The 25,170-nt window shown below is 39.1% G+C and overlaps 1 protein-coding gene across 2 annotated transcripts in view; it reads right to left on the bottom strand.

Annotated features, from left to right (window-relative positions):
* STK38L (serine/threonine kinase 38 like) overlaps positions 1-25,170 on the bottom strand; it is an 83,500-nt gene that overhangs the window by 5,430 nt on the left and 52,900 nt on the right. Inside the window, exons 2-12 of one of the 2 annotated variants that reach the window (XM_060024489.1) lie at positions 22,677-22,821; positions 18,981-19,032; positions 13,638-13,760; positions 13,295-13,378; positions 7,040-7,163; positions 5,355-5,509; positions 4,647-4,749; positions 4,406-4,467; positions 2,540-2,657; positions 1,983-2,106; positions 691-786 (exon numbers count right to left, since the gene is read on the bottom strand). In XM_060024489.1, coding sequence (XP_059880472.1) covers positions 691-786; positions 1,983-2,106; positions 2,540-2,657; positions 4,406-4,467; positions 4,647-4,749; positions 5,355-5,509; positions 7,040-7,163; positions 13,295-13,378; positions 13,638-13,760; positions 18,981-19,032; positions 22,677-22,810 — 1,175 coding nt within the window. In that variant the 5' untranslated portion in view covers positions 22,811-22,821. The remainder of the gene's footprint in view (positions 1-690; positions 787-1,982; positions 2,107-2,539; positions 2,658-4,405; positions 4,468-4,646; positions 4,750-5,354; positions 5,510-7,039; positions 7,164-13,294; positions 13,379-13,637; positions 13,761-18,980; positions 19,033-22,676; positions 22,822-25,170) is intronic. The other variant, XR_009521173.1, reaches the window with a different exon arrangement.

Raw genomic sequence — 25,170 nt, 5'->3', positions numbered from 1 at the left:
ACAAAACCCTGGGGTGGGAGAAGTGGGAAAGACCATACAAGATGCAGCTTGTACAGATGAAGCAAGAGCCACATCCTACGATCCTGAAAAGCAGTTAAGGATCCTTAGTTTTATTCTAAGTGCAAAGAGAAGGAAGAAAACGGCACGATCAGACTTGTTTCTAAACTGTTGCTGTCTGAGGAACAGACCAGAGCCACTGAAGGTGGTTTGGCCACAGACTGAATAAACGCCAATGCTCACAACGAACAACTGTAAGCAAATTCTTAAAAGTTACTTGCATTATTTAACTTTCCCCACAATGTTCAAAAGAGGGACTGTATATTCTTACAAATTAATGAAGGAGACACAGTATGGTATATTAATTAGAGGACAAAAATGAGGGGTTATAGAGTCAAATGTAATGATATCTTTGTTGTCCGAACAGTCTCCGTCATGTAACTCTGAATATCAAAATCTAAACAGGGGCACAATATGTGCTTTTTCCTTAAAGTGGACATTAGATAAAATGAGTCATTTAGCTATAGCCACTATAGTCTCACTCATTTATATAATCCAGAGAACACTGATTTATCACATTATCACAGTGCTACTTCTTGTATTTAATCTAGCAGAATCAAAGAAAAATTAATCACCAAATCTAGTAGAAAAGTTTTTACTCAGACCTCTCCCACTCAAAGCCTATAAACATACCTGATGTGCCCCCAATCTACACCTTCAAAAAAAGGATGACTTTTTATTTCTTCTACTCCACTATTCCCAATTCTATTTTCAGAATCAATACAAAACCTGGAAAACGGAGACAGAGAAATTATCATATGCAGATTACATCTAAAGTAGTCTATTTGCATGATTTCAAACATTTCATCTTTTTTTCTGTTTACTGAAGTTAACTCTATTGTGGGAGATGTGGGAAAAAAATAGAAATCATCTATAATTGCACTACTCAGACATAACTACTATAAACACTGAAGCCATTTCCTTCTAGTCTTTTAATATAATTTTTAAAATATTGTGTTAATAAGTAGTTACCATTTTAGGACTATTTTTTTCACTTAGAACATTTCTCAAAGTCATTAAATATTTTTCTATAACTTCATTTTCTACAATTTACACATGGAAACACTACAATTTATTTAGCCAGTTCACTATTGTTGAACATTTAGAAGGTTTTCAATTTTTCATTACTAAAAACAATATCAACATACTGTACCTAAATCTTTACACACATCTGATTATCTGCATATGCGAAATTCCTAGAAGTAGCATTGCTGGCTCAAAGGTCATAGACAGTTGAAGATTTTGTATAATATGCTGCCAACTGGCTGTTCCCATGGGTTGCCCAATTTATATTCCTTCCAGCCATTTACAACAGAGCCTAAACACTTCATCTTAGTTGAGAAACAGAATGGAATCTTGTGCTTAGAAAAGGTTTCATGTAGAGACTTTTGTGATATGAACTGCTACTAAGAATTTATTTTCCCTTTCTCTTTAGGGAATAGGGATATGGTCATTGTATTTTTTTTTTTTTTTGCGGTACGCGGGCCTCTCACTGTTGTGGCCTCTCCCGTTGCGGAGCACAGGCTCCAGACGTGCAGGCCCAGCAGCCATGGCTCACGGGCCCAGCCGCTCTGCGGCATGTGGGATCTTCCCAGACCGGGGCACGAACCCGTGTCCCCTGCATCGGCAGGCGGACTCTCAACCACTGCGCCACCAGGGAAGCCCAGGTCATTGTATTTTAACAGGAGTGACCTTTGAAATAATACAAGGCCTCTTCCCTCTTCTTAACTCTGACTTTTCTTCCTGCATAATTCCTTTTAAGAGTCTTCATTTTTAAAAAACACCTTTTCTTTACTGATGCCTTTGACTGTATAGATCAGTGATAGTCTTTTTCCTCCCACAAAGCTGAAACAGGCAATTTAGTCTTTTAGGTCCCTGTGAAGTTTTAAGATACCACAAACTCTTCTAGGGATTTAACTACTAACCTAAGAATTAAGTCCTTGGCTTTTTCAGATATAGGCACCTCTGGAGGAAATACCAGAGTTTCTTTCCAGTTCATCACTTTCCTATATGTTTCTTGAGGTGTTTCAGAGCAGAAAGGTGGATATCCTACGTATCAGAGAAAACAAGTTTCATGAGCTTTTGTGATCAAATATGCTACACCTATTATATGTGTGTCACAAAAAACAAAATAGCCCTGGGTGCTCTGCTTAACGATAAAAAATACCACCATTCAGCCATTTATAATAAAATTGCTAATAAAGTCAATAAAGTAAAGGATTTAAAGCATTGCCCCTCTTTTACCTAAAAGGCCATGCAGACACAATTTTGATACACGGGAGTTCCAGTTAAATGCCCCCTTCCTGACAGAGGATCCCTGGAGAGCTCACTGATACTTATCAGTGTGTATTTTAACATTGGCGGATGTCAGAAATCAGTTAAAAGAGTTCAGATGTTTCAGCCCATAATATCTACAATATGTTCATCAGTGGCACTCAAGGAAATTTATATGGTATGTACATAAATGAATGATAAAACATACCTATTAGCATTTCATACATAATTACTCCTAAAGACCACCAGTCACACAATTTGTTGTACCCCGTCTGCATGAACACTTCTGGAGCAATGTAATCTGGTGTCCCCACTGTGGAATATGCCTGCAAAGGAACAGCTTGTCAAATCAGTGTTCTCAATATATATTTTTTTAAAGATCCAAGTATGGCTCACTACTGGAAAAAACAATATATACAGAAGTTAATTTTTCATTTAATACTTGTTTTGCGTGTTTATCATGTATAAGGCTTGGTGATAGGCACTGAGTCAGATAATTTGTTACTTAAGACATGATTTCTGTCCCCCAAAGAGCTCAACAACGTTATTTATGTATTTAGCGCTAAATCCATTCCAAAAAGAATAAAAAGCTTGTGCCCAGTGAGCCTGCCTTCCCCACTCACTAGTAATGTGCTCTCAGGCAAGTTATTCAACCTTTCTGAGCCTCAGCTTCTGCTCACATAAAATTGGAGTAGTAATACCTGCCCTAACAGAGTGGATACGAGGATGAAACAAGCGAAGGAATGTGTTTGTAAACTACAGCCTACTATAAAAACGTCACGTATTTTCATTATAAACTCATTTCCAGGGCACTGCTTATCCATCAGAAAGCAATGCAGTTTATGATTGGCATAGAGTGGGCAGGGGATACAGGTTCTAAAAGAATTTCCTGCCCCAAATACCAAGAGTCCCCTCTGTTTCTTCACTGGGAAACACTGATGTAAGTCACGATGGTCACAAGAATAATAAAACCTGCACATGAGTAATCAGTGTGAATATTCTGTAATCAGGGGGTACAGAATTCCCACCATAGCCTTAGGCAGTATTCATTTTTCCCTTTAAAAGTAGGAAATACTACAATTCTTTTCTCAATTGTAAAATCTGATCTAAAAGTGACACATTTAAAAGTAGAAGGAAGATTCTGTCATTAATGCATAGCTCAAAACATTTTAAAAAACTTATAAAAACACCAAAATGTTTTACAAGCACAAAAAGTTTACTTGGGCTAATGAGAGAATGAGCTCAATAATGCAAAGGTCATTTTATTTGCTTTGAGAGGGTATCAGACTCTTGCCTTTCAGTCTATTTACCTTCCTGAGGGACTGCTGAATGAGTTTCTCTTCATCACTTGGTTGAATTTAACAAATATTTAGAGTGTCGATATGTACCAGGCTGTTGTACAAGAAGTTAGGAAATTAAAGTCAAAAGGCACATTCCTAACCTTGACAATGTTCATGGACCTAGTTAAGAGGATAAAGGGAAAGAGGAAAAGGGGCAAATGATTCTAATATTTGCTGAGTAATGGAGGAGGAATCGTGTGGGGTTAAAAATAGACAGTGTCGTTCCACATTAAAGCAGTCATTAAGTTTATCTGCAGTAAAGTCTGCTTTCCAATTTTATTTTATCTATTTTATTGTAACACTGTTAACATGCCTAACTTTCTGTTTACTTTCTCTATGAAGTTCTTAGAAGCACACAATAACCTTACTTATGCTGATTGACATTTGTTGCATCAGGACAGGTAGGGAAAATGGAAGCATGAAAATCATACGGCATTTACTACAATTTACACTCATCTCGGTGAGTTTTATAGAGAATGCACTCGTAAATAGACAGATTAACTAACTATAGATATGCTTGGTAAAATATTCTGAAGTGAAATCATAAAGTAAAAATCAGCATTTTCCTTTACAGGCAGGGAAATGTTACCGAGAAACTAGGAAAACTCTATGATCCTGGAACAAGCTCTATCATTGCTATGAAGTAAGAACTAATCATTGTGAAGCTCCAAATTACCAAGCAAATACCAAGTGAGAGTTTAGGACCAGGGCACAAACTTCTGCCTTCAACTCACCAGTTGTCTCCTGTTCTTCTTCCATGTTTCTGCTTTCCTCTTTGAGTTCATGTTCTGGAATGCTAATTTCAACAAGACAGAATTGTAATTACGAGGGAAAAACTCTTACCAGAAAACAAATTCACACATATCCATTGAAAATACGTTGGTTTAAGGGGTGAGGAGAAGGAGAGAAGCTTCAGTTCTCAACAGTCCTGCATTAACCAGCTGTACTACTTTAACCCCCAAAAATCAAACTTACAGAAGTCACTTGGTGGGTTGTGTGTAAGATTTCTGTAGAATTCAGTCCTATGAGCCTTCTTTAATCCCGTGCACAAACCAAAATCAGATAATTTTACGTGACCCTAAGGAAAAAAAGAAGAAAGACAAAACCTAGTAAAATCAATAGGTTTTATTAACTTAGAGACAAAAGCCTCATTAAAAACTCTTCTAAATGGGCTTCCCTGGTGGCGCAGTGGTTGAGAGTCCGCCTGCCGATGCAGGGGGCGCGGGTTCGTGCCCCGGTCCGGGAAGATCCCACATGCCACGGAGGGGCTGGGCCTGTGAGCCATGGTCGCTGAGCCTGCGCGTCCGGAGCCTGTGCTCCGCAAGGGGAGAGGCCACAACAGTGAGAGGCCCGCGTACCGCAAAAAAAAAAACCCAAAAAACCCCACAAACTCTTCTAAATGCAATCATAAAAATTCTTAGCTTAGAATTCATACAGGTGAAACGTAAAATTATCAATATTTGATGATGATTATTTTAAGGAGTAGAAAATGGAAGATGATAAAAAGACAGCCAGTTTTCCCTTGATGTCATTTCACTTCACAGCTCTCTCCTACCGTATCAGTCTATGAAATAATGTAGGTTAGCAATAATATAAATTGCAGTTGCCCATTTCCAATCACAAAATCACCTCTATTACTTCATAAAATAATCAGCAACCTAATAATTCACTTTATTCACATGCCTTGGCATCCAATAAGAGGTTGTCTGGTTTAATGTCCCGATGGATGAAACCCAACTGGTGGATCGCATCTATTGCCAGAACAGTCTCTGAAATGTAGAACTGTGTTTCCTCTTCCGTCAAAGTATCTTTCTTCATTAGCAATGTCATCATGTCACCTAATTAAATGAGAATAAGTACCATGTGTTAGAAATGCCTCAAAAAGGGGAATGCCTTATAAAAGATTTCTTTGTAATATACAACATATGCCTGATTTTTGCACTTTATGATCTACCCAGTGTACCTCCTACCATCTCTAGGGCCCAATAAAAAAAGTGTCACTGCATAAGGAAAAGTTTCATGACATTTAATGGTTTCAAGGTAGAAAGTATGTGAAATCAAATCAGGGCAGAGGTGATAAAGAAGTAATATCTACCACTCAACATCCAGAATAAGTGGCTGAGGAAAATATGTCAAAATGTGAGAATGAATCAGTGTAAGCACACCTGGAAATGGGATATATTCTTTCAAATTCAGGTTTCAAAAACACTCAGTACTCTCTGGGCCAACAAAAATAGGTCATCATCCCACCAAAAGGGTCATTTCTAGACATTTTTTTGTTTTCAAGAAATCTTGCTCTTTTACAAGGGGCAAAGAATAAACACTGGTGAATTTACAACTCAGAATTGACAGTTGTTGATATTTTTTCATGATGCTTCATGTCTTAAAAAAAAAAAAAATACCACGCAGGCTCTTTGTCCTCCATTCCCATTCTATTCCCCTTTCCCTTTTTGCTGAGTAGCCATTATCATGGATTTGGTTTGGTGTGCATTCTTCCAGCTTATTTTTGAAGTATGTTTTCATATACATATATATTAATCTATGAATTTACCGTCTTTTGTATGTTTTTAAAAATTACATAAGTAATATCAACTGTACATAATTCCACAGCTTGCCTTATTATTCTACTTTGTTTCTGAGATCCTACTGTTGAAATAGAGCTCCTGACTTTTCACTACTGTAAAACATTTCATCACACAATTATGCCACATTTTATTTATCGATTCTTCTACTGATGGACATTAATCTTGTGTCTAGCTTTTCACTATTATGACACTGCTGCAATGAGCATCCTCTTACAGGCCTCTTGCGCACGTGCATTTTCAGCTTTGCTGGTATCTCTGAACTGCTCTCTGGAAGGGTTAGAGATTCCTTCGCACAGATGAGAGGCCCATTTCCCACAGCCCCATCAGACTTTTGGTGTTTTTACTAATCAGATGAGTGTGAAATGGAATCTCATTCTTGTTTTAATTTGCATTTCCCTGAATATGGGTGAAGTTGAACATTTTCCTATCTATTTGTGGACTAACCAGAGTTTTCTTGTGTACACTGCCTACCATTTGCCCACTGGGTTGTCTGTCTTCTTCTTTAGTGACTTGTTCTTAACTCCAGACTTGTAAAGATCTAAATAAGTATATACAGTAAACACAGAATGATAATATTTAAAATGTGCCAACTTTATCGTTTCTTCAAAATAATCTGATTTGTGGTCCAAATTAGCATTATTGTGGGAGGAACTATTAGAAAATCATGACTGACTGTGTAAAACCTCAGAGCTAGGGATATAAAAGTAAATCTAATAAAAAAAACTATAATTACATATAACAATGTGCTTGTGTCAGTCTGTCATTGCTATTGTTTGCTTTTACCTCCAGGGAGAAATTCCATGATTAGATAAAGGTTCCTCTTATCTTGAAAACTGTAAAACATCTTCACCACCCAGGCACCATCTGCTTCTACTAAAATATCTCTTTCTGCTCGGATATGGGCCACCTGGAAGAATGTATTTTGAAAAAATAATTGTAACACATTACATATTTTCCAAGCTTACTTCTTAACAATTATCATATTCTCAGTAAATTTGGAGAAGCTCAGGAAATAGTTTATTTTAGCTGATATCATTAGGCCTGAAAAGGTGGGATCACAAGGGGAAGCTGAGGCCTTTGAAGTAGAAAAATGATTAGTCTAAAATTTTTCTAACCAGAATCTCCACCTAGCCAAGGATCTTGGCTTTGTCATGTAAATTTAGGGTCTGACTTTTAAAAGTTAAAAGTAGTAAGCAATGCCCTATAGATGGGTATGACAAAGTCTGGGTCCTTAGCAAACTATTTTTAACTCTTACTAGTCCAAAAAAGGGACTGACTTGGTCTTTAACCATTAGGTTGTTTTTCTAAGAAGGAGAAACATTTATAATAATTTTATATCATTTTGTTACAATGAACTTTTATAATATTTATAAACATCTACAGCAAATCATTATATAACTTTTTGGGATTTTGCTACTTACTTTTGTCAGACACATAATTACTAGAGCTACTATTACATGAACAATAGACTGAAAAATTTTATAAACTGAGTGATTTGTGGGGTTGGTATAATCAACTTTCAGATGCTTTTCCACTGATATCGTTATACATTCTTTCTTCAAAGATTAATGATAGGATTTGACTTTATGCGTTTGCTATTTTCATTGTGCATCATTATGAACTCTGACCTAAAGCACACAAGAACACAGATTTTGTAAACCTTTTCATGACAACAAAACATGATCTGCTTAAATTATCTGGGATTATTGTATTATGATCTGATACAGTAAATGCTCTGAGATCAAAATCAAAGCACAAGAATAAACGTTAAAAACTAAAAACTTGGGCTTCCCTGGTGGCGCAGGGGTTGAGAGTCCGCCTGCCAATGCAGGGGACACGGGTTCCTGCCCCGGTCCGGGAAGATCCCACATGCCGCGGAGCGGGTGGGCCCGTGAGCCATGGCCGCTGAGCCTGCGCGTCCGGAGCCTGTGCTCCGCAACGGGAGAGGCCACAGCAGTGAGAGGCCCGCGTACCGCAAAAAAAAAAAAAAAATCTAAAAATTTGTTTTCTGGCATCAAAAACCTTAAAATCTCTCTGGACCTGTTTCATAAAGTGAAAAATGATACCAAAATTCTTACCTATTGCCCTTTACAAAGCATTTTAAGACGGTAAAGGAAAAACAAACTTTTGATGTTGCCTCTGTGGTTGTCAGGATAAACTTGGCTTGATTATTTTTAAGTATCTTAAAGCCAGATTACAGGATATGTTTTCAAAAATGAGCCTATGTTTCTAAAGTATAGGAAGTATCATGCACAGTAATCCAGTACCACAATAGTGGGGAGAAAAGTTGCTACTTAATTTTGCAGAGTGGTTAGCATTCAAGTAAATGTGATAAAAACTTAAAATAATGACATATTAGAATTGAGTGGGGAAAAGGTTTTCTAAAATGAAATTCAATGGTGACAAAAGCAGATTAATTTATATAGGGGAAAAAACAACCCCAAAGTGCGAAACAGACTTGATGTTGGACTCCAGCGAGATCCTCCTGCAAAATATTCTAGACCAGGGCTGTCCAATAGAAATAAATGTAAGCCACGTACATCATTTTAAGTTTTCTAGTAGCCACACAAAAAGTAAAAAGAAATGGGTGAAATTATTTTTAACAATATAGTTTCTGTAACACCCATATATCTAAAATGTTGTAATTTCAGTATATAATCAATATAAAAATTGAGATATTTTACACTCTTTTTTTTTTTTTTTTGCACCAAATCTTCAAAATTTGCTGAGCATTTTCCATTCACAGCACATCTCAATTCAGACTAGCTACACTGAAGTGCCCAGTAGCCACACGTGGCCAGTAACTAAAGACTACAGCTGGAACTAACTGCTGCCTTTTGTTCTTCCTCTAAAACCCAACCCAGGACTAATCCCATATGGCTTAGTTAGAAGATTCCTGTTTATGTCCTCATCTCTGAGGATCAACATCTTGACACAGACACTTATTCCCATCATTGTCTGCAATTCTCTAACACAGCTCAGTATCTCGACCTTCCTTGTCTTCCGAACCGCTTCCCCCTGGAATCAGCCTGTGTTCAACAGAACCCCTGTCACCTCATCTCTGTTCCTCCTGTCACCTTCTCATCCTAACTGAAATCAGGCTGTCCATGGAGAGTCCCGTCTTCCTGCAGAGTGAGTTGTCAGGAATGACCCGCCTTCTCTCTCGTGTTTCTTGGTTTCCTGCTCATCCTAGCTGCTTCTGAACCACTGATACTTTCCTCATGCCCAGCTCCTCTGCGGGCATGCTGTCAGGCGCCGTAGCTGTCATCCTTCCTCCTGGTCAACCCCCTCAGTCATTCATGACTTCAGCTCATGGTTCACCAGCTTCCTTTCCATCCTTTCTAGTCATGGGTGAATTTCAAGATCCATAAGGACGAACCACCAAATACCCCATCTGCACAGCTCCTGCATTCTCCCTCACCTCCAGTGATCTTTTCCTCCACTGCACCTCAGCCACCCATGGTAATCTTCTTGTCCTTTTCATAACCAATAACTGCCCTCCCTCTAAAATCTCCACTTTAAGGAACTCTGTTTCTGATCCCCACCTTTTATCCTCCCAGGTGTCTTATTCTTGTACTTCAATCTCCATTCCATGGACCCTACACCACTTTTTCTCTGTTACTCTCCTCAGAACCTCATTTCTTTCTCTACCCGGCCTTGGTTCCATCATTATAGTCACTCTTTTGCAAACAGCTTCAACTCCCTTGTCCTCCTCTCCCTCTGTTGTATTTGCCTGGCAAAATACCAACCCTAGTTAGGCCCAAATTTCTGCCTATTCTGTACCTGCCCCAGAGCAACTAAGTATTACCAGAGAAAAATCACCCAACGATACCAAGTGGTTTCACTTTACGTTCACGACTGAAAATCTCAAGGGACATTCAACTGCAAGTCTGCTTTCCCACACTTCAAGTCAATAGTTGTGACTGTTTCACAACTTCTCTCCGCTTACACCTCCAGCAAGCTACCTACCCCTCCTTTCCTCCTGCTGATGACTCCCTTATTTGCACTCAGGAGGAACCTGGCACGCCAGATCAACCACCCTGCGTTTGTTCCTACTTTCTCTGCTTTTCTTCCCTGTCGTAATGTCCCAGCTCCTATCGAAGATCAACTTCTCTGTCATCTGTGTACTCCCGTAATTATCTGCCTTCTCTCTCCTGCATCTTCAATTTTTCTCTCTCTAATGGATTCTTCCAATCAGCAGTGCCTTAACAATAACAACAAAGAAACCAACATTCTTTACCAAACTGTTCTTTGTTCCGCTTTAAGTGAAAGACTTATCTATACTCACGTTCTCCACTTCTTGCTTCCCATTTTCTTTCCCACTATTCCACTTAGGCACTCCAATCCACTGGAGCTGTCCTTCCCAAGTTATTCAGAATCTCCAACAGTGACACCCAGTGGCCTGTCTTCCTCTTGCCCCCTCTCTTAGCAGCCTTCAACATACGTGACCATTCACCTTCTCCTTTGAACGCTTCCTTCTGCTGGCTCCCGTAACACCATGTTCTCCTAGGGTCTCCCTTAACTGAGCAGATGTCCCCTCTTAGTCTCCTTTCCTGGATTCTCCTCTGCCTAGTGTTCCCTAAGGCCCTCTTGTCTTCGCTATATTTGTTCCCTAGGCAACTTCATCTGTCCCATTACTTTAAATACTATCAATCTATTGATTACTTCTAAATTATATTTCTTTTTTTTAAATTTATTTATTTATTTATTTATTTATTTTTGGCTGCGTTGGGTCTTCCTTGCTGCGCGCAGGCTTTCTCTAGTTGTGGTGAGCGGGGGCTACTCTTCGTTGCAGTGTGCGGGCTTCTCATTGCGGTGGCTTCTCTTGTTGCGGAGCACGGACTCTAGGCGCACGGGATTCAGTAGTTGTGGCTCGTGGGCTCTAGAGCGCAGGCTCAGTAGTTGTGGCGCTCGGGCTTAGTTGCTCCGTGGCATGTGGCATCTTCCTGGACCAGGGCTCGAACCCATGTCCCCTGCATTGGCAGGCGGATTCTTAACCACTGTGCCACTGAGGAAGTCCCTAAATTATATTTCTAGTCAAACTTCTCCCCATATTCTAGCCAACTGTCAACATAATTATCTCTACTTGGATATCCAACAGGGAGCTCAAACTTAATATGCCACAAAGAGAACACTTGATTCCCAGTGTCACCAAACCTGTTCCTTCCTCAGTCTTTCCTACATTAGAAACTGACAGCATCAGGCATCCCATTCCCAAGTAAAACTCTAGGTATTATCCTTGATTCCTCCCTCCCTTTTCACTCCCCTTACCTCTCCTCTCACCACCCCCCAACACAGAGTATGTCACAGAAAATCCTGCTGGCTCTTCCACGGAAACATAATCTGTTTGACTTTTTTCCTCTTTGCTGTTGTATAAGCCACAGTCACATCCTGGCTGGAATCGCTACACAGTCTCTCAAGTGTTCTCCCTGCCTCAACTCTTGTTTGTCCTTCCAGCAAGCAAAGGGATTGATTCATCTTTGTAAAACATCCATCAGACATGACGCTTCTCTGTTTAAGCAGAACATGGCTTCCCACTGCATTCGGAGTAAGACCCACATGGCCTGCAAAGCTGTGTGATCTGGTCCCTGCCTCCCTCTCCCCCTTCATCTCCACCACTCTTCCCCTCACTGAATTCAGCCACAGTGGCTTCTTGCCGTCTCTGAGCAGGCCAAGATTATGCTTGCCACAGGGCCTCTGCATTTGCACCCTGGATCTTTGTTCTACCAGATCCTTAGATCTCATACTTTCTAATTATTCAGTCTCTCATCAATATTCCCTTCTCAGAGAACCTTCCCTCATCTCATTCTTCCTCCTAAAGCCAGGTCATCTGCATCACTTTATCCTTTTGTAAAATCTATCTTCATACTACTCATCAGAAATGACTATTTCAAGTAGCTGTCTGCCCTTTTTCCCCACGACTGTCAGTGAACAAGAATCAGGCTTCTCCTGTTAATCACTGTACTCCCAGAATGTAGAATAGTATTTGACACATCATAGGCACGTAATAAATACTTGTTGAATAAATGGAATAGAAATAAAGTGAAACAGTGCAGTGAAAATTAAAGTGGGCCATATTTAAATAAAAATCAACATCATACTGCTGTACTAACAAAGTAAGCTGTAGGTGGGACTAGAGACTGACATCAAGCATTAGGTGCAGAGAGGTACCATCTCTCTCTGTACCCTTGTTGAGTCCTTCACTAGCATATATATGTTCACTTAGAGTTCACCCAGACTGGAGATACAGGTGAATGCATGAAATAATACTACTGATGTTTTCAGATTTATGGCCGCCCCATAAACTGCATCAAGTCACAGGAAACGTGGAGAGAGCCCAGGAGTACAAAATTGGAGTGGTTACAGATTTGGGAAATATGTAAAATCAGCAAATTCTCAAGAGACTGGTTTGCTTATTTGATAGGTGACAGGGACTGAGAGAGCTGAGAACTGTCCTTTATTTTCACTGAATTCAGAGAAGGAGGTATTCTGTTACAGACTGAATGTTTTTGTCCCTCCTGAAAATTCCTACGGTCATGTGCTAACTCCCAGTGTGACTGGGTTTGGAGACGGGCCTCTAAGAAGGTACTGAAGGTTAGTGAGGTCGTAAGGGGCAGGGCTAGTGTTCTTGTATGAAGAGACCCCAGAGAGTCACTCTCCCCTCTCTGTGCACACACCAAGGAGAGGCTATGTGGGGACCTGGTGAGAAGGCGGCCGTCTGCAAGCCAGGAAGAGTGCTCTCACCAGCAACCAAACCCTGCTTGCTCTTGGACTTCCAGCCTCCAGAACTGTGAGAAAAGAAACTTCTGTTGTTTAAGCCATCCAGTCTGTGGTATTTTGTTAGACATGTAAATCAGATTATGAATTTGGAAGAAATCTGAACTATAAGAATTGAGAAACAACAAAGCAGGCTACCAAAAGTCTACAGATGATATAGTAAGATGTGTAGGTTTCTTTCTAAAAGTCCCAGTTTTAGCACTTGCTCTAACACCTAGGCAGTGGACACCCCTTTGGCTACGTGTGTTAGAGAGCTCATACCTGCTCTTTTTCAAGCATATCAGCTTTTCTCAATATCTTCATTGCATAGATATGGCCTGTATCTTTCTTCTGGACCAGCCGCACCTAGAATGTAAAAATTCATATCACAAATGTCAAACAATCACTACTATTTGTTTCGGAGTGAAAGGTAGGCTCCTTTAAAGAAAGCAGTGTTGTAGTTTGCTGTTGCTGGTGTTTTAGAAATTCTATTAAAATTAAGCTATTTTAATACACATTTTAATATATTACACTACTTTAATACATATTGAGCTATTTTAATACATATTCTGAACTATCTTAAGATGCACATGTTCAACAGCAGTGACTTAAAAAAGAAGCACACCTCCCCGAATGCTCCTCTTCCTATAACTTTCAGAGACTCAAAGTCATCCAAGCCAAGTCTGGTCCGCTTGAGCCGTAAGAACTCTGTTTCCTTGCGAGCATGTTGTGATCGGCGTAACTTTTTCTATTAAAAAAGGACAGTTTAAAAGGATGATTTTAAAATCAGATTATTTCAAAGGAAGCCTATAGTATTAAAAGATGAGATACATTATAATGAGGGTAATGTATCTAAATATTATATACTGGTGCTATAACTTATTTACCAAAGTTGAATATTTATTAAGCGTGGAAAAAATAAAATAATCTGAAAAAAACAATTTTAAATTTTTAACAATTGATAAATCTTTATTCTTGAGGCAGACTCCATTAAATATTTCTTCTTAACTAGTTCACATATTCTTTCATTTTTATGCTAAAGTAATTCAAAAACAAAAATTAAACTTTAGGAAATGCTAATAGTATTCTGATATTGATTTTTTACTGTCAAGAAATCTACTTTGCTTCAATTCCCTAATTTCCAAGGTTGTTCTGTCACAACTACTGAGACTTCTGACACCGAAATAACACAACAGCAGTATTTCCATACAGATTTATTTATGGTAGAATTTATTCTTGGGCAGATTTTTAATAAAGTGCTTGAGACTTGTCACACAACTTCTTGAAATTGCAACAAAAAAATAATTACACAAAGTATCCTTTAAAATATCCAAGTCAAGAATTTCATAATTCATTCTCCAAAGATTACAAAAAATACTATTAATAAGAAACATTATGAAATACCTGAAGGTTACACTTGGAATGGGCATTTATTTAACTGTTCTAAACCTCATTTTTCCCCTCACCAAACAAAATTCTCTTTTTTTGACATAGAATTATGTCAAATTACCTCTCCTAGTAGAGGTCACATAGAATGGGTAACGAACAAAATCAGGGAAAAAATTAAACCCCGGTTCATCTTCAACTGAACCCTATCAAGCTTTCAGTGGTTCAGGTCTGAGGAGAAAATAAGTCAAAATGACTGAAACTGTTCAGAAACATTACTCCTAAATGCAGTACAAGATATAACCACTGAGTAGTCCCTTCCTACCCCTGTGTACATCTGTTTCCAAAAGGGTAAGGTGAACTATTAATTAGAATTATGCAAGCATGGGCTTCCCTGGTGGCGCAGTGGTTAAGAATCCGCCTTACAATGCAGGGAAGACGGGTTCGAGCCCTGGTCCAGGAAGATCCCACATGCCGCGGAGCAGCTAAGCCCGTGCGCCACAACTACTGAGCCTAAGCTCTAGAGCCCGCTGAGGCACAACTACTGAGCCCACGTGCCACAACTACTGAAGCCCGCGCGCCTAGAGCCCATGCTCCGCAACAAGAGAAGCCACTGCAATGAGAAGCCTGCGCACCGCAACAAAGAGTAGCTCTCGCTCGCCGCAACTAGAGAAAGCCCGCGCACAGCAACGAAGACCCAACGCAACCAAAAATAAATTAATTTATTTATTTTTAAAAAAAAAGAAAGAAATATGCAAGTATGTATCATTAATGCAACAGAATTCTGATACTTCTAACAAAGTTAATCTAAGAGGATAAAATTAGGAAATATGTCTTCAATCTAAATATCTTTAAACAGCTAAGTAAAGTCACATCAATGGTGAAAACAGTGAAGACCTCCTTTGTTTAAAAATGCCTTTTGAATAATAATGTTGAAAAATGAATTATTAGTAAAACAAAAGGAGAGCTCAAAAGTAGCTTTTCAACTATATATCTAATAAAAAAGGCCACATGGTGGCACTATACCACCATCTTTCAAAACAGCACAAGCCCTTTTTAAAATTACATAAATGAACAAATATAAGAATTTTGAAAGGCATTCTGGATTTATGACTTTATGGATTATAAAACAGTGTGCAGTTGGATGTAGTTCAGAAACTGGTCTAATCTGAATGGAAAAGATGACCTCATCACACAGTTTCATAAATTATGCTCAAAATCGACAGACAAGAGAAACAGCCAAAGAAAATAATGTTTATTAGTATTTGATAGGTTGTGTAGTGCAGTAAGTAAATGATGTTTATGTAGTTTTGGGGACAGCTATTAAATGGCAAAAAGGAAGATCACAGTGTATGGAATATATAATACTACAAAAAAGGGAAATCACCTACAACATTGTTATAGTACTTTAAAAAAAAAAAATCTATCCATGATATTAGAGTCAGTGTTGTAGTCCAGAGACAGCTGAAACAAGTTCACATTAAACTACAAAAAAAAAAAAAATCGATGAAAAATCATTGACACATCTGCTCACAACCTGTGTAGATTAAGTCACCTTGAAAAACAAATAACATTTTTGAGGTAATCACATTCTTTCCTCTCCAAAGACAACAACAAAAATCTGTGGACAAACTTAACAGCTCATGGCTCTCTTGCAGCTTAAGACTTGCCCAGTTTGGTTTTCCATTAGAGTAAATAATATTCCATGTTCGATGGGATTTTAAGTGAGATGAAACTAGAAGTACGCCATTTTCTTTTTTTTCTCCATTCCTTTTCAAACTGCTGTTCTTCAAACTCTCAATCTGTAGGGTGCTCGGTTTTTGTAGAGGACAGTGTACACAGAAGTTTTAAGATAAGAAAGGGGTCAGCTAAGAACTTCACCTCAGTATAAATGCTTTTTAAGGCCACATTATATATGGTTGAGTTTTCACAAATTATTTCACAAATAACTTTCTATTACAGAATGGATTAAGGATGAATTTATTTTTATAAAACAATTTTACTTTGAAAAGACCCACCCCACATAAAGATAGTTCCAAAATACTGTACATTAGATTGAGAGACCATGTCTATTTTATAGAATGTGACAGCCTGGGACCTAGTATGGGGCCTAACAAGAAGCATTTGTGGAATTCAAATACCTTTACCAAAAATTTTAGATGTTTTATAAATGGTTATAATGGGCCAATGAGCATTTTTAGGGGTAAAATCACCTCACATTTTCTACAAGTTATTTAAGGAGAAACAAAGAAAACAGCTCTAGATGTACTTAGTACTTCCTGGTGTGAACCAGAGATTACAAGCCAGAAGCTACAAGCTGTACTCAACTCACAGATGCATTTGATTTGGGACCCCAAGTTGTTTTTTTTTGTTTTTTTTGTTTTGTTTTTTTTTTGTGGTACGCGGGCCTCTCACTGTTGTGGCCTCTCCCGTTGCGGAGCACAGGCTCCGGACGCGCAGGCTCAGCGGCCATGGCTCACGGGCCCAGCCGCTGCGCGGCATGCGGGATCCTCCCGGCCCGGGGCACGAACCCGCGTCCCCTGCATCGGCAGGCGGACTCCCAACCACTGTGCCACCAGGGAAGCCCACCCCAAGTTGTCTTTAAATCACTCTAATGACTTGCCAATATTTAAAAAAGCGAGTGTTTTCACAAAACTCCAGATTTCCAGCTTCTCTTGAAAAATAGGAACTTGGCCTCACTGGGCCAACGGTGCAGCCCCCTTGGGTGGGCAGCAAGCAGCTCTGGGACCGGTCAGTCCCTATCAAGGCGCCAGTCACCGGGCGACAGGTATAATCGGGCTGGTGCTCTTGTTCTCTTTCAGTAAAGTGAAAAGTGGTATGTCTTTATCAAAAGATAAACTGTGAGGAGGGAATCTTTTACAACAAGGCAAAAAAAGAATCTATTTCTTCGTGGAAATGAAAAAAAAATGAGAGTTGAATATGCAAAGTATGTTAGATCAAAAGAATATAACCTAAGACGTCACTATGAAACAAGCGTGGCCAGCTTTTCTCATTCATGTTTACCTGCTTGGCCCTTGGACATCTGCTTTCATACAGTTGTTCATTATTAAAGTTCAATAGTCTTCATATATTCAATATTTTGTACATACCTCTTAACGATCATGTAAATTCTACCTATTTCTTTAAGATTCAAATCAATTGTTACTTCTTCCATGAAACGTTTTCTGATCCCCTGAATTAGGGGAAAAAAATCTCCATATTTTCAAAGTTTGCCACATTCTATCGTGTGTACATATTTTTACACACACACGTAATCTTTCCTTCCAATCTGTAAACTCTTCAGGGAGAGATCCATTGTCCATTTGTTCATTTATTCACCAAATATTTATTCTCGCCCTCTGACAGCCCTGGAGATGTAAGGAGTTTCTACTCTGGGAAGATGGTATTTTAAGGCTGCCACAGGGACAGGAACAGAGCTCTGTCCCAGTGGACATGATGCCTAAAGTGAGATGGAAAGAGTCTTGAAGAATAATGAGACTCAGGCAGGAGGAAGGAAGAGTTCCAAGCAGCAAAATAAAGCACGGGAAAAGGTCCACAGGCAAGAGCGTGGAAATGAAAGTAATTTGACATTGTTGGTCAGCCTGGCAGCAGGGTGACAAAAGATGAGGCTAGAGACAGGGAAGCAGAGGCCAAATCATAAAGGGCCTTGTACACCCATGTTAAAGAGTTAGCCTTATCCCAAGAGTACTTGGGAGCCAGTGAAGGGTATTAAGCAAAAGAGTGACATGGTCAAATCTGGTTTTTGACAGATAACCCTGGTTGAAGTGTGTAGAAAAACTGGGAGTGGGAATGTGGCTGAGAATGGAGGAAGAGAGACCAGTTGGGGGCAGTGATTCTTCAGGTGAAATACACGGTAGTTTAAACCACTGGGTTCATGGCACCAGACTAGTGAACTGGGTGGTTTTAAGAAATATTTAGGAAAAATGTAAGGAAATTTGGCAACTGATCAATTATTCTTGAAGCCCTCTTTTCTTATTCCTCACACTAGATACTATTCACTGAATATATATATGTTCTTGGAATTAAAAAAAAAAAAGCTGCCCCCTTTCAAAGATTTCCATCACAGCAACAAAGGAAGAAGCTCACGTTCAAATAGGAAACCCACATTATCTAAGTTATAAAATCATCTGATACCATTATAAGAAAAAGTCACTGGGGTTGCTTTCATACAGTAGTTTTTCCCCCTTTTATTGAGATATAATTGATATGTAACATTGTGTAAGTTTAAGGTATACAATGTGATGATTTTGTTTTTTTCTTTTTTGGCCATGCCGCTAGGCTTGGGCTTGCGGGATCTTAGTTCCCCTGACCAGGGATCGAACCCGGACCCCCTGCAGTGGAAGTGTGGTGTCCTAACCACTGGACCACCAGGGAAGTCCCTACAATGTGATGATCTGATACAGGTATATACTGTACCTTGTGAAATGATGACCACAATAAAGTTAGTTAACACATCCATTACCTCACATAACTATTTTTTTTTGTAGTTTAAGATTTAGCAACTTTCAATTATATAAGAGAGTACTGTTAACTAGAGTCATAGTAATTATAGCTTACATACCTCTTCATCTGCTAATCCTTCTTCTTCCATAGCCACTTCTAATTTCTTCTGCCTTTTCAAAAAAAATTATTTAAATTTTAATATGTACCTAAGTATTCCCACTTAAGAAATGTACATTTATTTTTTCAAGTTTACACTCAGTTTGCCATGCTAAAAAAATCTTTCAAGTTGAATCAAAATAATCACTAAGAATAGTGACTAATATTTATAAACATATATGCACATATAAATATTTCTTTCTCAAAATATAAATACAGTCCAGAATTAGCTGCCTCATACTAGCCAAATGAATAATTTACTTCTAAAGCTGCCTAAATGAATCGTTAGCAAAGGTGACTCATGTTCTGATACAGAAAACTCTGTTATCTAGTGTTCAAATCTCCAAAATCATTAACATTTATCAGAGTTTATACTAGATGTATAAAAAGGTAACTACAGTGACTAAAAGTAAAAAGTTTTAAGGTGGACATCCCTGTGCTCGAACCTTGGTTTTAACGCTTATTAGCTAAAGGAGCTTGTCCAAGTGCTTCACTTAAACACTAAACTTGATTTTCCTAATTAATCACAGAAAGATGTTCAGTGCAATTAAGTGTATTTTATTCTAATTCTTGGAAAATTGGAAAGTCATATACGTACATTAAAAAATAACCCATTAACTACCAGAACATTTGCTTTTCTAGGTATAGCCAAGTTCAGTTCTTCAATATTTTAAAATGCACCCTTAAAGTTACTTAAGCTACAGGTGAGGGGGTGATGGATGAAATAACTAGTAACCAGACAGATAGCTGTGGCACACATTTTGCAACTCATTTGCAAGTGACTATTAGTATTTTATTTCCATGGTATTGCTCTTTTTCCTAAAGATAAACCTGGGAGAGCTCGTCCTAATTAGTTTTGGAGCATCTCAGATAAAGACTAACTTTCAAGGATTTATCCAAATGGGTATGAGGGCTGAGGATTGAAACCATCATACAAATCTTTTGGCATTTGTTGTTTATGACAATATGTCCAAAGATAAGCTCTTTCCTAAACCACTGTTAAGATCCTTTTTATTTCTTATGGAAAATTCATAACAAAAATACCTAAAGCCTGTTCATAAATCAGCACCTAAAAGTATATCCTCCACTGACTTTCTCAATTCTAGTAATAAGCACCTACCCTGATGCTAATCACACTGATTTTTATCTTTTTTTACACATTATTCACCCAAGCCCAACCCTTCCAATGGACTAAGTTCCTAATGCTGGATTCTGTGCCTGCCATCAGGCACCTCCGGGCGCCACAGAGCTGCTTGTTGAATGATTTGAGTTTTCTTCTCTGCAGGAAGAATCCAAAGAGTAAGAGGACCATTAACCCAGGAGGACAATCAATATACGAACAACTTTATCCCTACTGTCCCCTTTCCTCAGTCCTTGCTAAAGCTAATATTTCAGTAAATTATCCCTCCTTCTAGGGAGACATGCAATAACTTCTATCCATTTCCATACCTAAATGAGAAGACCCAAGGACTTCTCTTGTACCTTTCTAAAAAATAGCTTTCCTGCTAAAATGACCTTATGCTTTGTTCTGATTGGTACTTTATTTGACTTATGCATTTATCCAGTTAATTAAGCCTTAAAAATTCATCACATGTTTCTTAAAGTATTAGCTTCTAGAAAATAGCTGACTATTTAATTTGACTTCCATGGCACCACCATGCTTTTTTTTTTAATAACAGTAGATACTTTTATTCCTATTTTCCTTTGTTTGGGAACAGAGAGCAAAACTGAATTATTTTAAGGTTTCAGCAATAAAAGACAATGAACCTTTAAAATTCTGATGAATAACTTGAGTGACTGTCGAAAAAATACAGGTCTTTCCTTCCTTGGTTCTCTTTTACTTTATTCAGTCTCCCTTGATGATCTGCTCACTTCCAGAGACTTCCATTGCATTTACAATTAGTATAATTTCTTACATGTTTGGATTTATTTCTAACTTATGGTGTGGTTTCTACTTGTGCCTGCCTTTTGGTATTTCAGTTTTTCTTTTTCCCTTGGCTTCTTCTGAACTTATTTTTCCCCCATCCATTTTTTTTCCTTCTATTAGTTGGAAAGTTACAAACTCTATTTTTATTCTTTTAGTGGCTACCCTAGAAATTACATGTACACTTAATTTGTCAAAGCCTTAAATTAACCAATCTTTACCCCTTTCTGTGTTGTATCCCTATCCTTAGAGACACACTGATCTCTAAGAACAATTTAATTCCACTTACTTCCCTCCTGACTGACAGTCTACTGCAGGAAAATATATATTTTTTAATACATGTGACATTATCATTATTGTTGATTTTTCTTACACATTAGCCACATATTTACATTTAGATCTTCTGAATGCGATCACTTTCCTTCTGCCTAAGTTGAATCTTTTGGAATTTCTGCTGATGGCAATCTCTTAGTTCTCTTTCCTCTCTTCCTTTAGGAAATTTGATCAAAGATACGTTTGCTCTCCTCACTATTCTGCACGTTTCTTAGCTCTCTTTTATATTTCCTTACTCTAAGTTGACTTCCGAATAGTTACTTAAGTTTCATTTTCTAGTTCTAATTCTCTCCCCAGCCACGTCTAATCTGTAGTTGGACCTGCCCAAAATTATGTGCAAAACCAGATTCTTCCCCTCGAGTTCTGTTTCACTAAGTTGTACCACTCTCTGGTTGCCCAGGTGTGAAATTTCAGAGCCAGCGTGGACTACTTTCTCTCACATTCCATATTTGGGTAGTTGCCGTGTTTTTTCTGTCTTTCTCACTCAGTTCTTCCCTGTTGTTGTCATAATCCTAAAGCAAGCCTCCCTTCCACTGGCCTGGACTACAGTGCTAGCCTTTCCTGTTTCTGATCCCTCCTCCCACAGTCCACTCTGTACATCACAACTAAAGTAATCTTCCAGAGAAACACCTGTGATCATTTAAATCTGTTCAAAAGTTTTCCAGGCTCTTTACTACCAGGAAAATAGCTCCATTACAAAGCATCCAAGGCTCTCAGGAAACGGTATAAAAATCCAGCTTGAGTTAAACTGGACAGTGCCTGACCTGGCAGTAAAGGTGCTTTCTTCTGTCTCTGATATCCTTCCTCCTGCTCCTTAACCTCTTTCTTCTCCCTTTTATGTATATATAAATAGTACTCTTCCTTAGGAGCTCTGTTTAAATGCCACCACCATTTATGAAGCCTTCCCAGTTGCCTTAGTCAAAACCAATCTCCCCCTTCTTTGCCCTTCTCAAAGGGCATACTTTTCACCCTTTCATGTAATATTCATGTGCATTATCTCCCTTACTATAAGTTTCCTGAAGGCAAAATAACGTCGTTCATTCTTTTTATAATTCTCCCATTTCCACTGATATACACACAACACTACAAAAGTTTCTGGATTAAAGGCAGTCATTAAGTAGCCCTCTAAAAGAGAGTATATAAAAAAAGAAAGTATAAAGATATACCATAATTTCATGGTTAGAAACGTTTTGTTTAAAACATCAATTGACATGTGATATAAGTATATGGGTGCCCAGGACAGGACACTATTCTGTGAAAATAAAACAAGGAACCAGGTATACTGTCAGCATACAGGGACCCACAATATTTATATTATTCATGGACAACATGCTTACACCCCACTTGCGGTATAACAGCTTATTTAACTACACGGAAAATTTTGACCAGTCTTTACTATACCTGGTTTCTCTCTCTTCATGCTGTAAAATGAGGTTGCTGTAAAAATTCTCCAGCGTGAGCTTGGCCACAGTCACTCTTTCCCGGGTATGGTTGCTCATAGGAAAGGTGGTTGTGGTCCCTGCCGTCATTGCCATAGTAACAAAAACTAGAACAACACAGAGACACAAATTACTCAACAGAAAGAAAACTTTCTATCCCTTTTAACAAACTCTAGAAATGGTTTCATTTCTACTAGTCAACAACATTTTACCCTAACAGTTAAGACGTTCAAATGAAACTCAAATCCCTGTAGGAACCAGGCAGGAAACAAAAATGTATGAATCAAGCCAGGTGACAACATGGAAGTTTTATGGCTTTTCCTGAACAATGTTTGTCTACTTAAAGCCAACTTTTAAAAACCACTGAGCCAGCCAAACAAAGTGCTGGTTTAAAGAAGATAATGTGGGGACTTCCTTGGCGGTCTAGTGGTTAAGACTCCGCATTTCCACTGTAGGGGGCACGGGTTCGATCCCTGGTCGGGAACTAAGATCCCACATGCCACATGGTGTGGCCAAAAAAAGAAAAAAAAAAAGATAATGTGGACAATTAGACAAGATAAGGAATGTAAGACTGAACTCTGGTGGCTGCTATAGGTGGGCACTGACCCTAAGAGACTTGCCTACCATAGTCCACATCTAGACCCCAAAAAAAAGCCCACAAAAAACAAACAAACAAAAAACCTAGAATGGTTCCATACATTAAAGATGTTTTTGCTTATCTGGACGGGAATCATAACAGACTATCTTAGAGGAGATCCAGATTGCCAGGGTGACCATCCAACATTGCATTCTTAGCCGAAAAGTATTCTTCCAAATCTGCCACCTATTTCCCAACACCTACCTCTCCTTAACTACATAAAGACACAGAGCCCTGGATATCGACCTCAACTGGGATAGTGGAATGAACCAAAGACCTTTCTTGTTCTTCATGTGAAACAAGTCAAATACAGGTTGAAAGTAAACAGTTTAACTATGGCAAACTCCCAGTTCCACTGTTGTCTTAGTGGGTTTATACCTCCATTTACTGCTTCAGCCTCATTATGTCGATTACTTCAACATCATAAACTTGTTCCTCTGCTGACTACTATAAATCTTTTCTTTTTTTTTGCGGTACGCGGGCCTCTCACTGCTGTGGCCTCTCCCGTTGCGGAGCACAGGCTCCAGACGCGCAGGCTCAGCGGCCATGGCTCACGGGCCCAGCCGCTCCGCGGCACGTGGGATCTTCCCGGATCAGGGCACAAACCCGTGTCCCCTGCATCGGCAGGCGGACTCCCAACCACTGTGCCACCAGGGAAGCCCCTATAAATCTTTTTATAACAAGAAGCTGATGACATTACTTGTTTAAATTGTTCATGGCACGTACAGCAAGTCAAATTAGCTTAGCAAGATAAACAAAGACAACCCACAACGCGGAGTGCTGGTATCTAACAGAAACTTGATGAGAGTTTATTCATTAATTTTCCCCTTTTCTTGCCTGAGGATTTAAGGCAGTGGCACTCCTAGGCATGACTGCATTTCTTCCTCACAGAAGCCTGGTAAAGAAAGGAAGTGAAGCTTGGCCAAGTCACACAGCTGGTGAGCTGCAGAGTCCAACCCCACCCAAGTGCTACCTCCAACTTGCCTTTCTGGCCTTATCTGCTGCCCTTCCTCACCACTCACTCTTCTCCCAACATACTTGGCCCTTTCATGCCTCCAAGCCCTGACAGGACCTATTCCTGAACCAGTTACGTCCTACACTCTATTTGCAGGCATCCTGCTGGTCCTTTACAGCCCAGTTTGTCTGAAGCCTAACTGCGGTGACTTCTCTAAGGTTCCCTGCCAGAAGAGACATCGATGGACCAGAAGGGGCCAAACGGCATTCTTTCGAGCGTGCTCTCTACCATTTGTAACAAATACTCCCAGGACCGGTGCTGAGCACTTCACCTGCCTGTCCCCCTAAACTAGGAATACCTCTGGGAAAGAACTTTTTCTGAATCATTTTTGAGCGTTCACCTTGATAGCACCGTATTGGACACACAGTGGGCATTAATGAGTGAAGGAGTCCACCTATCAAATGGCAGGGGGAGGGGGCGGTGTGGGAGGAGCGTTGAAAAAATAAGCAAAAACTGCCTATAAAGGTTGGCAACTGTGGAAAACGAAACTTACTGAACCTTGGAGTCAGATATTTAGAGATCTAATCCAGGTCCTGCTGCTAACTGATCACATGGTCTTATTCAAATCACCAGAACGCTCTGAATTCAAGTCACTTTCCGGCCCAGACAGGAATTATGGCACTTGCCCTGCCTCGTTCACAGGCCTACTCTAAGGCCATCTGAGATAATATAACATAGAAATTATACAAATGTAAGACATTATTTTAGGCATCTAGTTTAATTTTTTTAATGTGCTTTAATGATAGTGAGCATTATTTTTTAAACAGTAATAAAAATAAGCTCAAGAATTACTCTGGCCAAGTG

Source organism: Delphinus delphis, chromosome 11 (genome assembly GCF_949987515.2).
Source record: "Delphinus delphis chromosome 11, mDelDel1.2, whole genome shotgun sequence".
Taxonomy (NCBI): Eukaryota; Metazoa; Chordata; class Mammalia; order Artiodactyla; family Delphinidae; genus Delphinus; species Delphinus delphis.
This window is presented reverse-complemented; position numbering and strand designations above follow the sequence as displayed.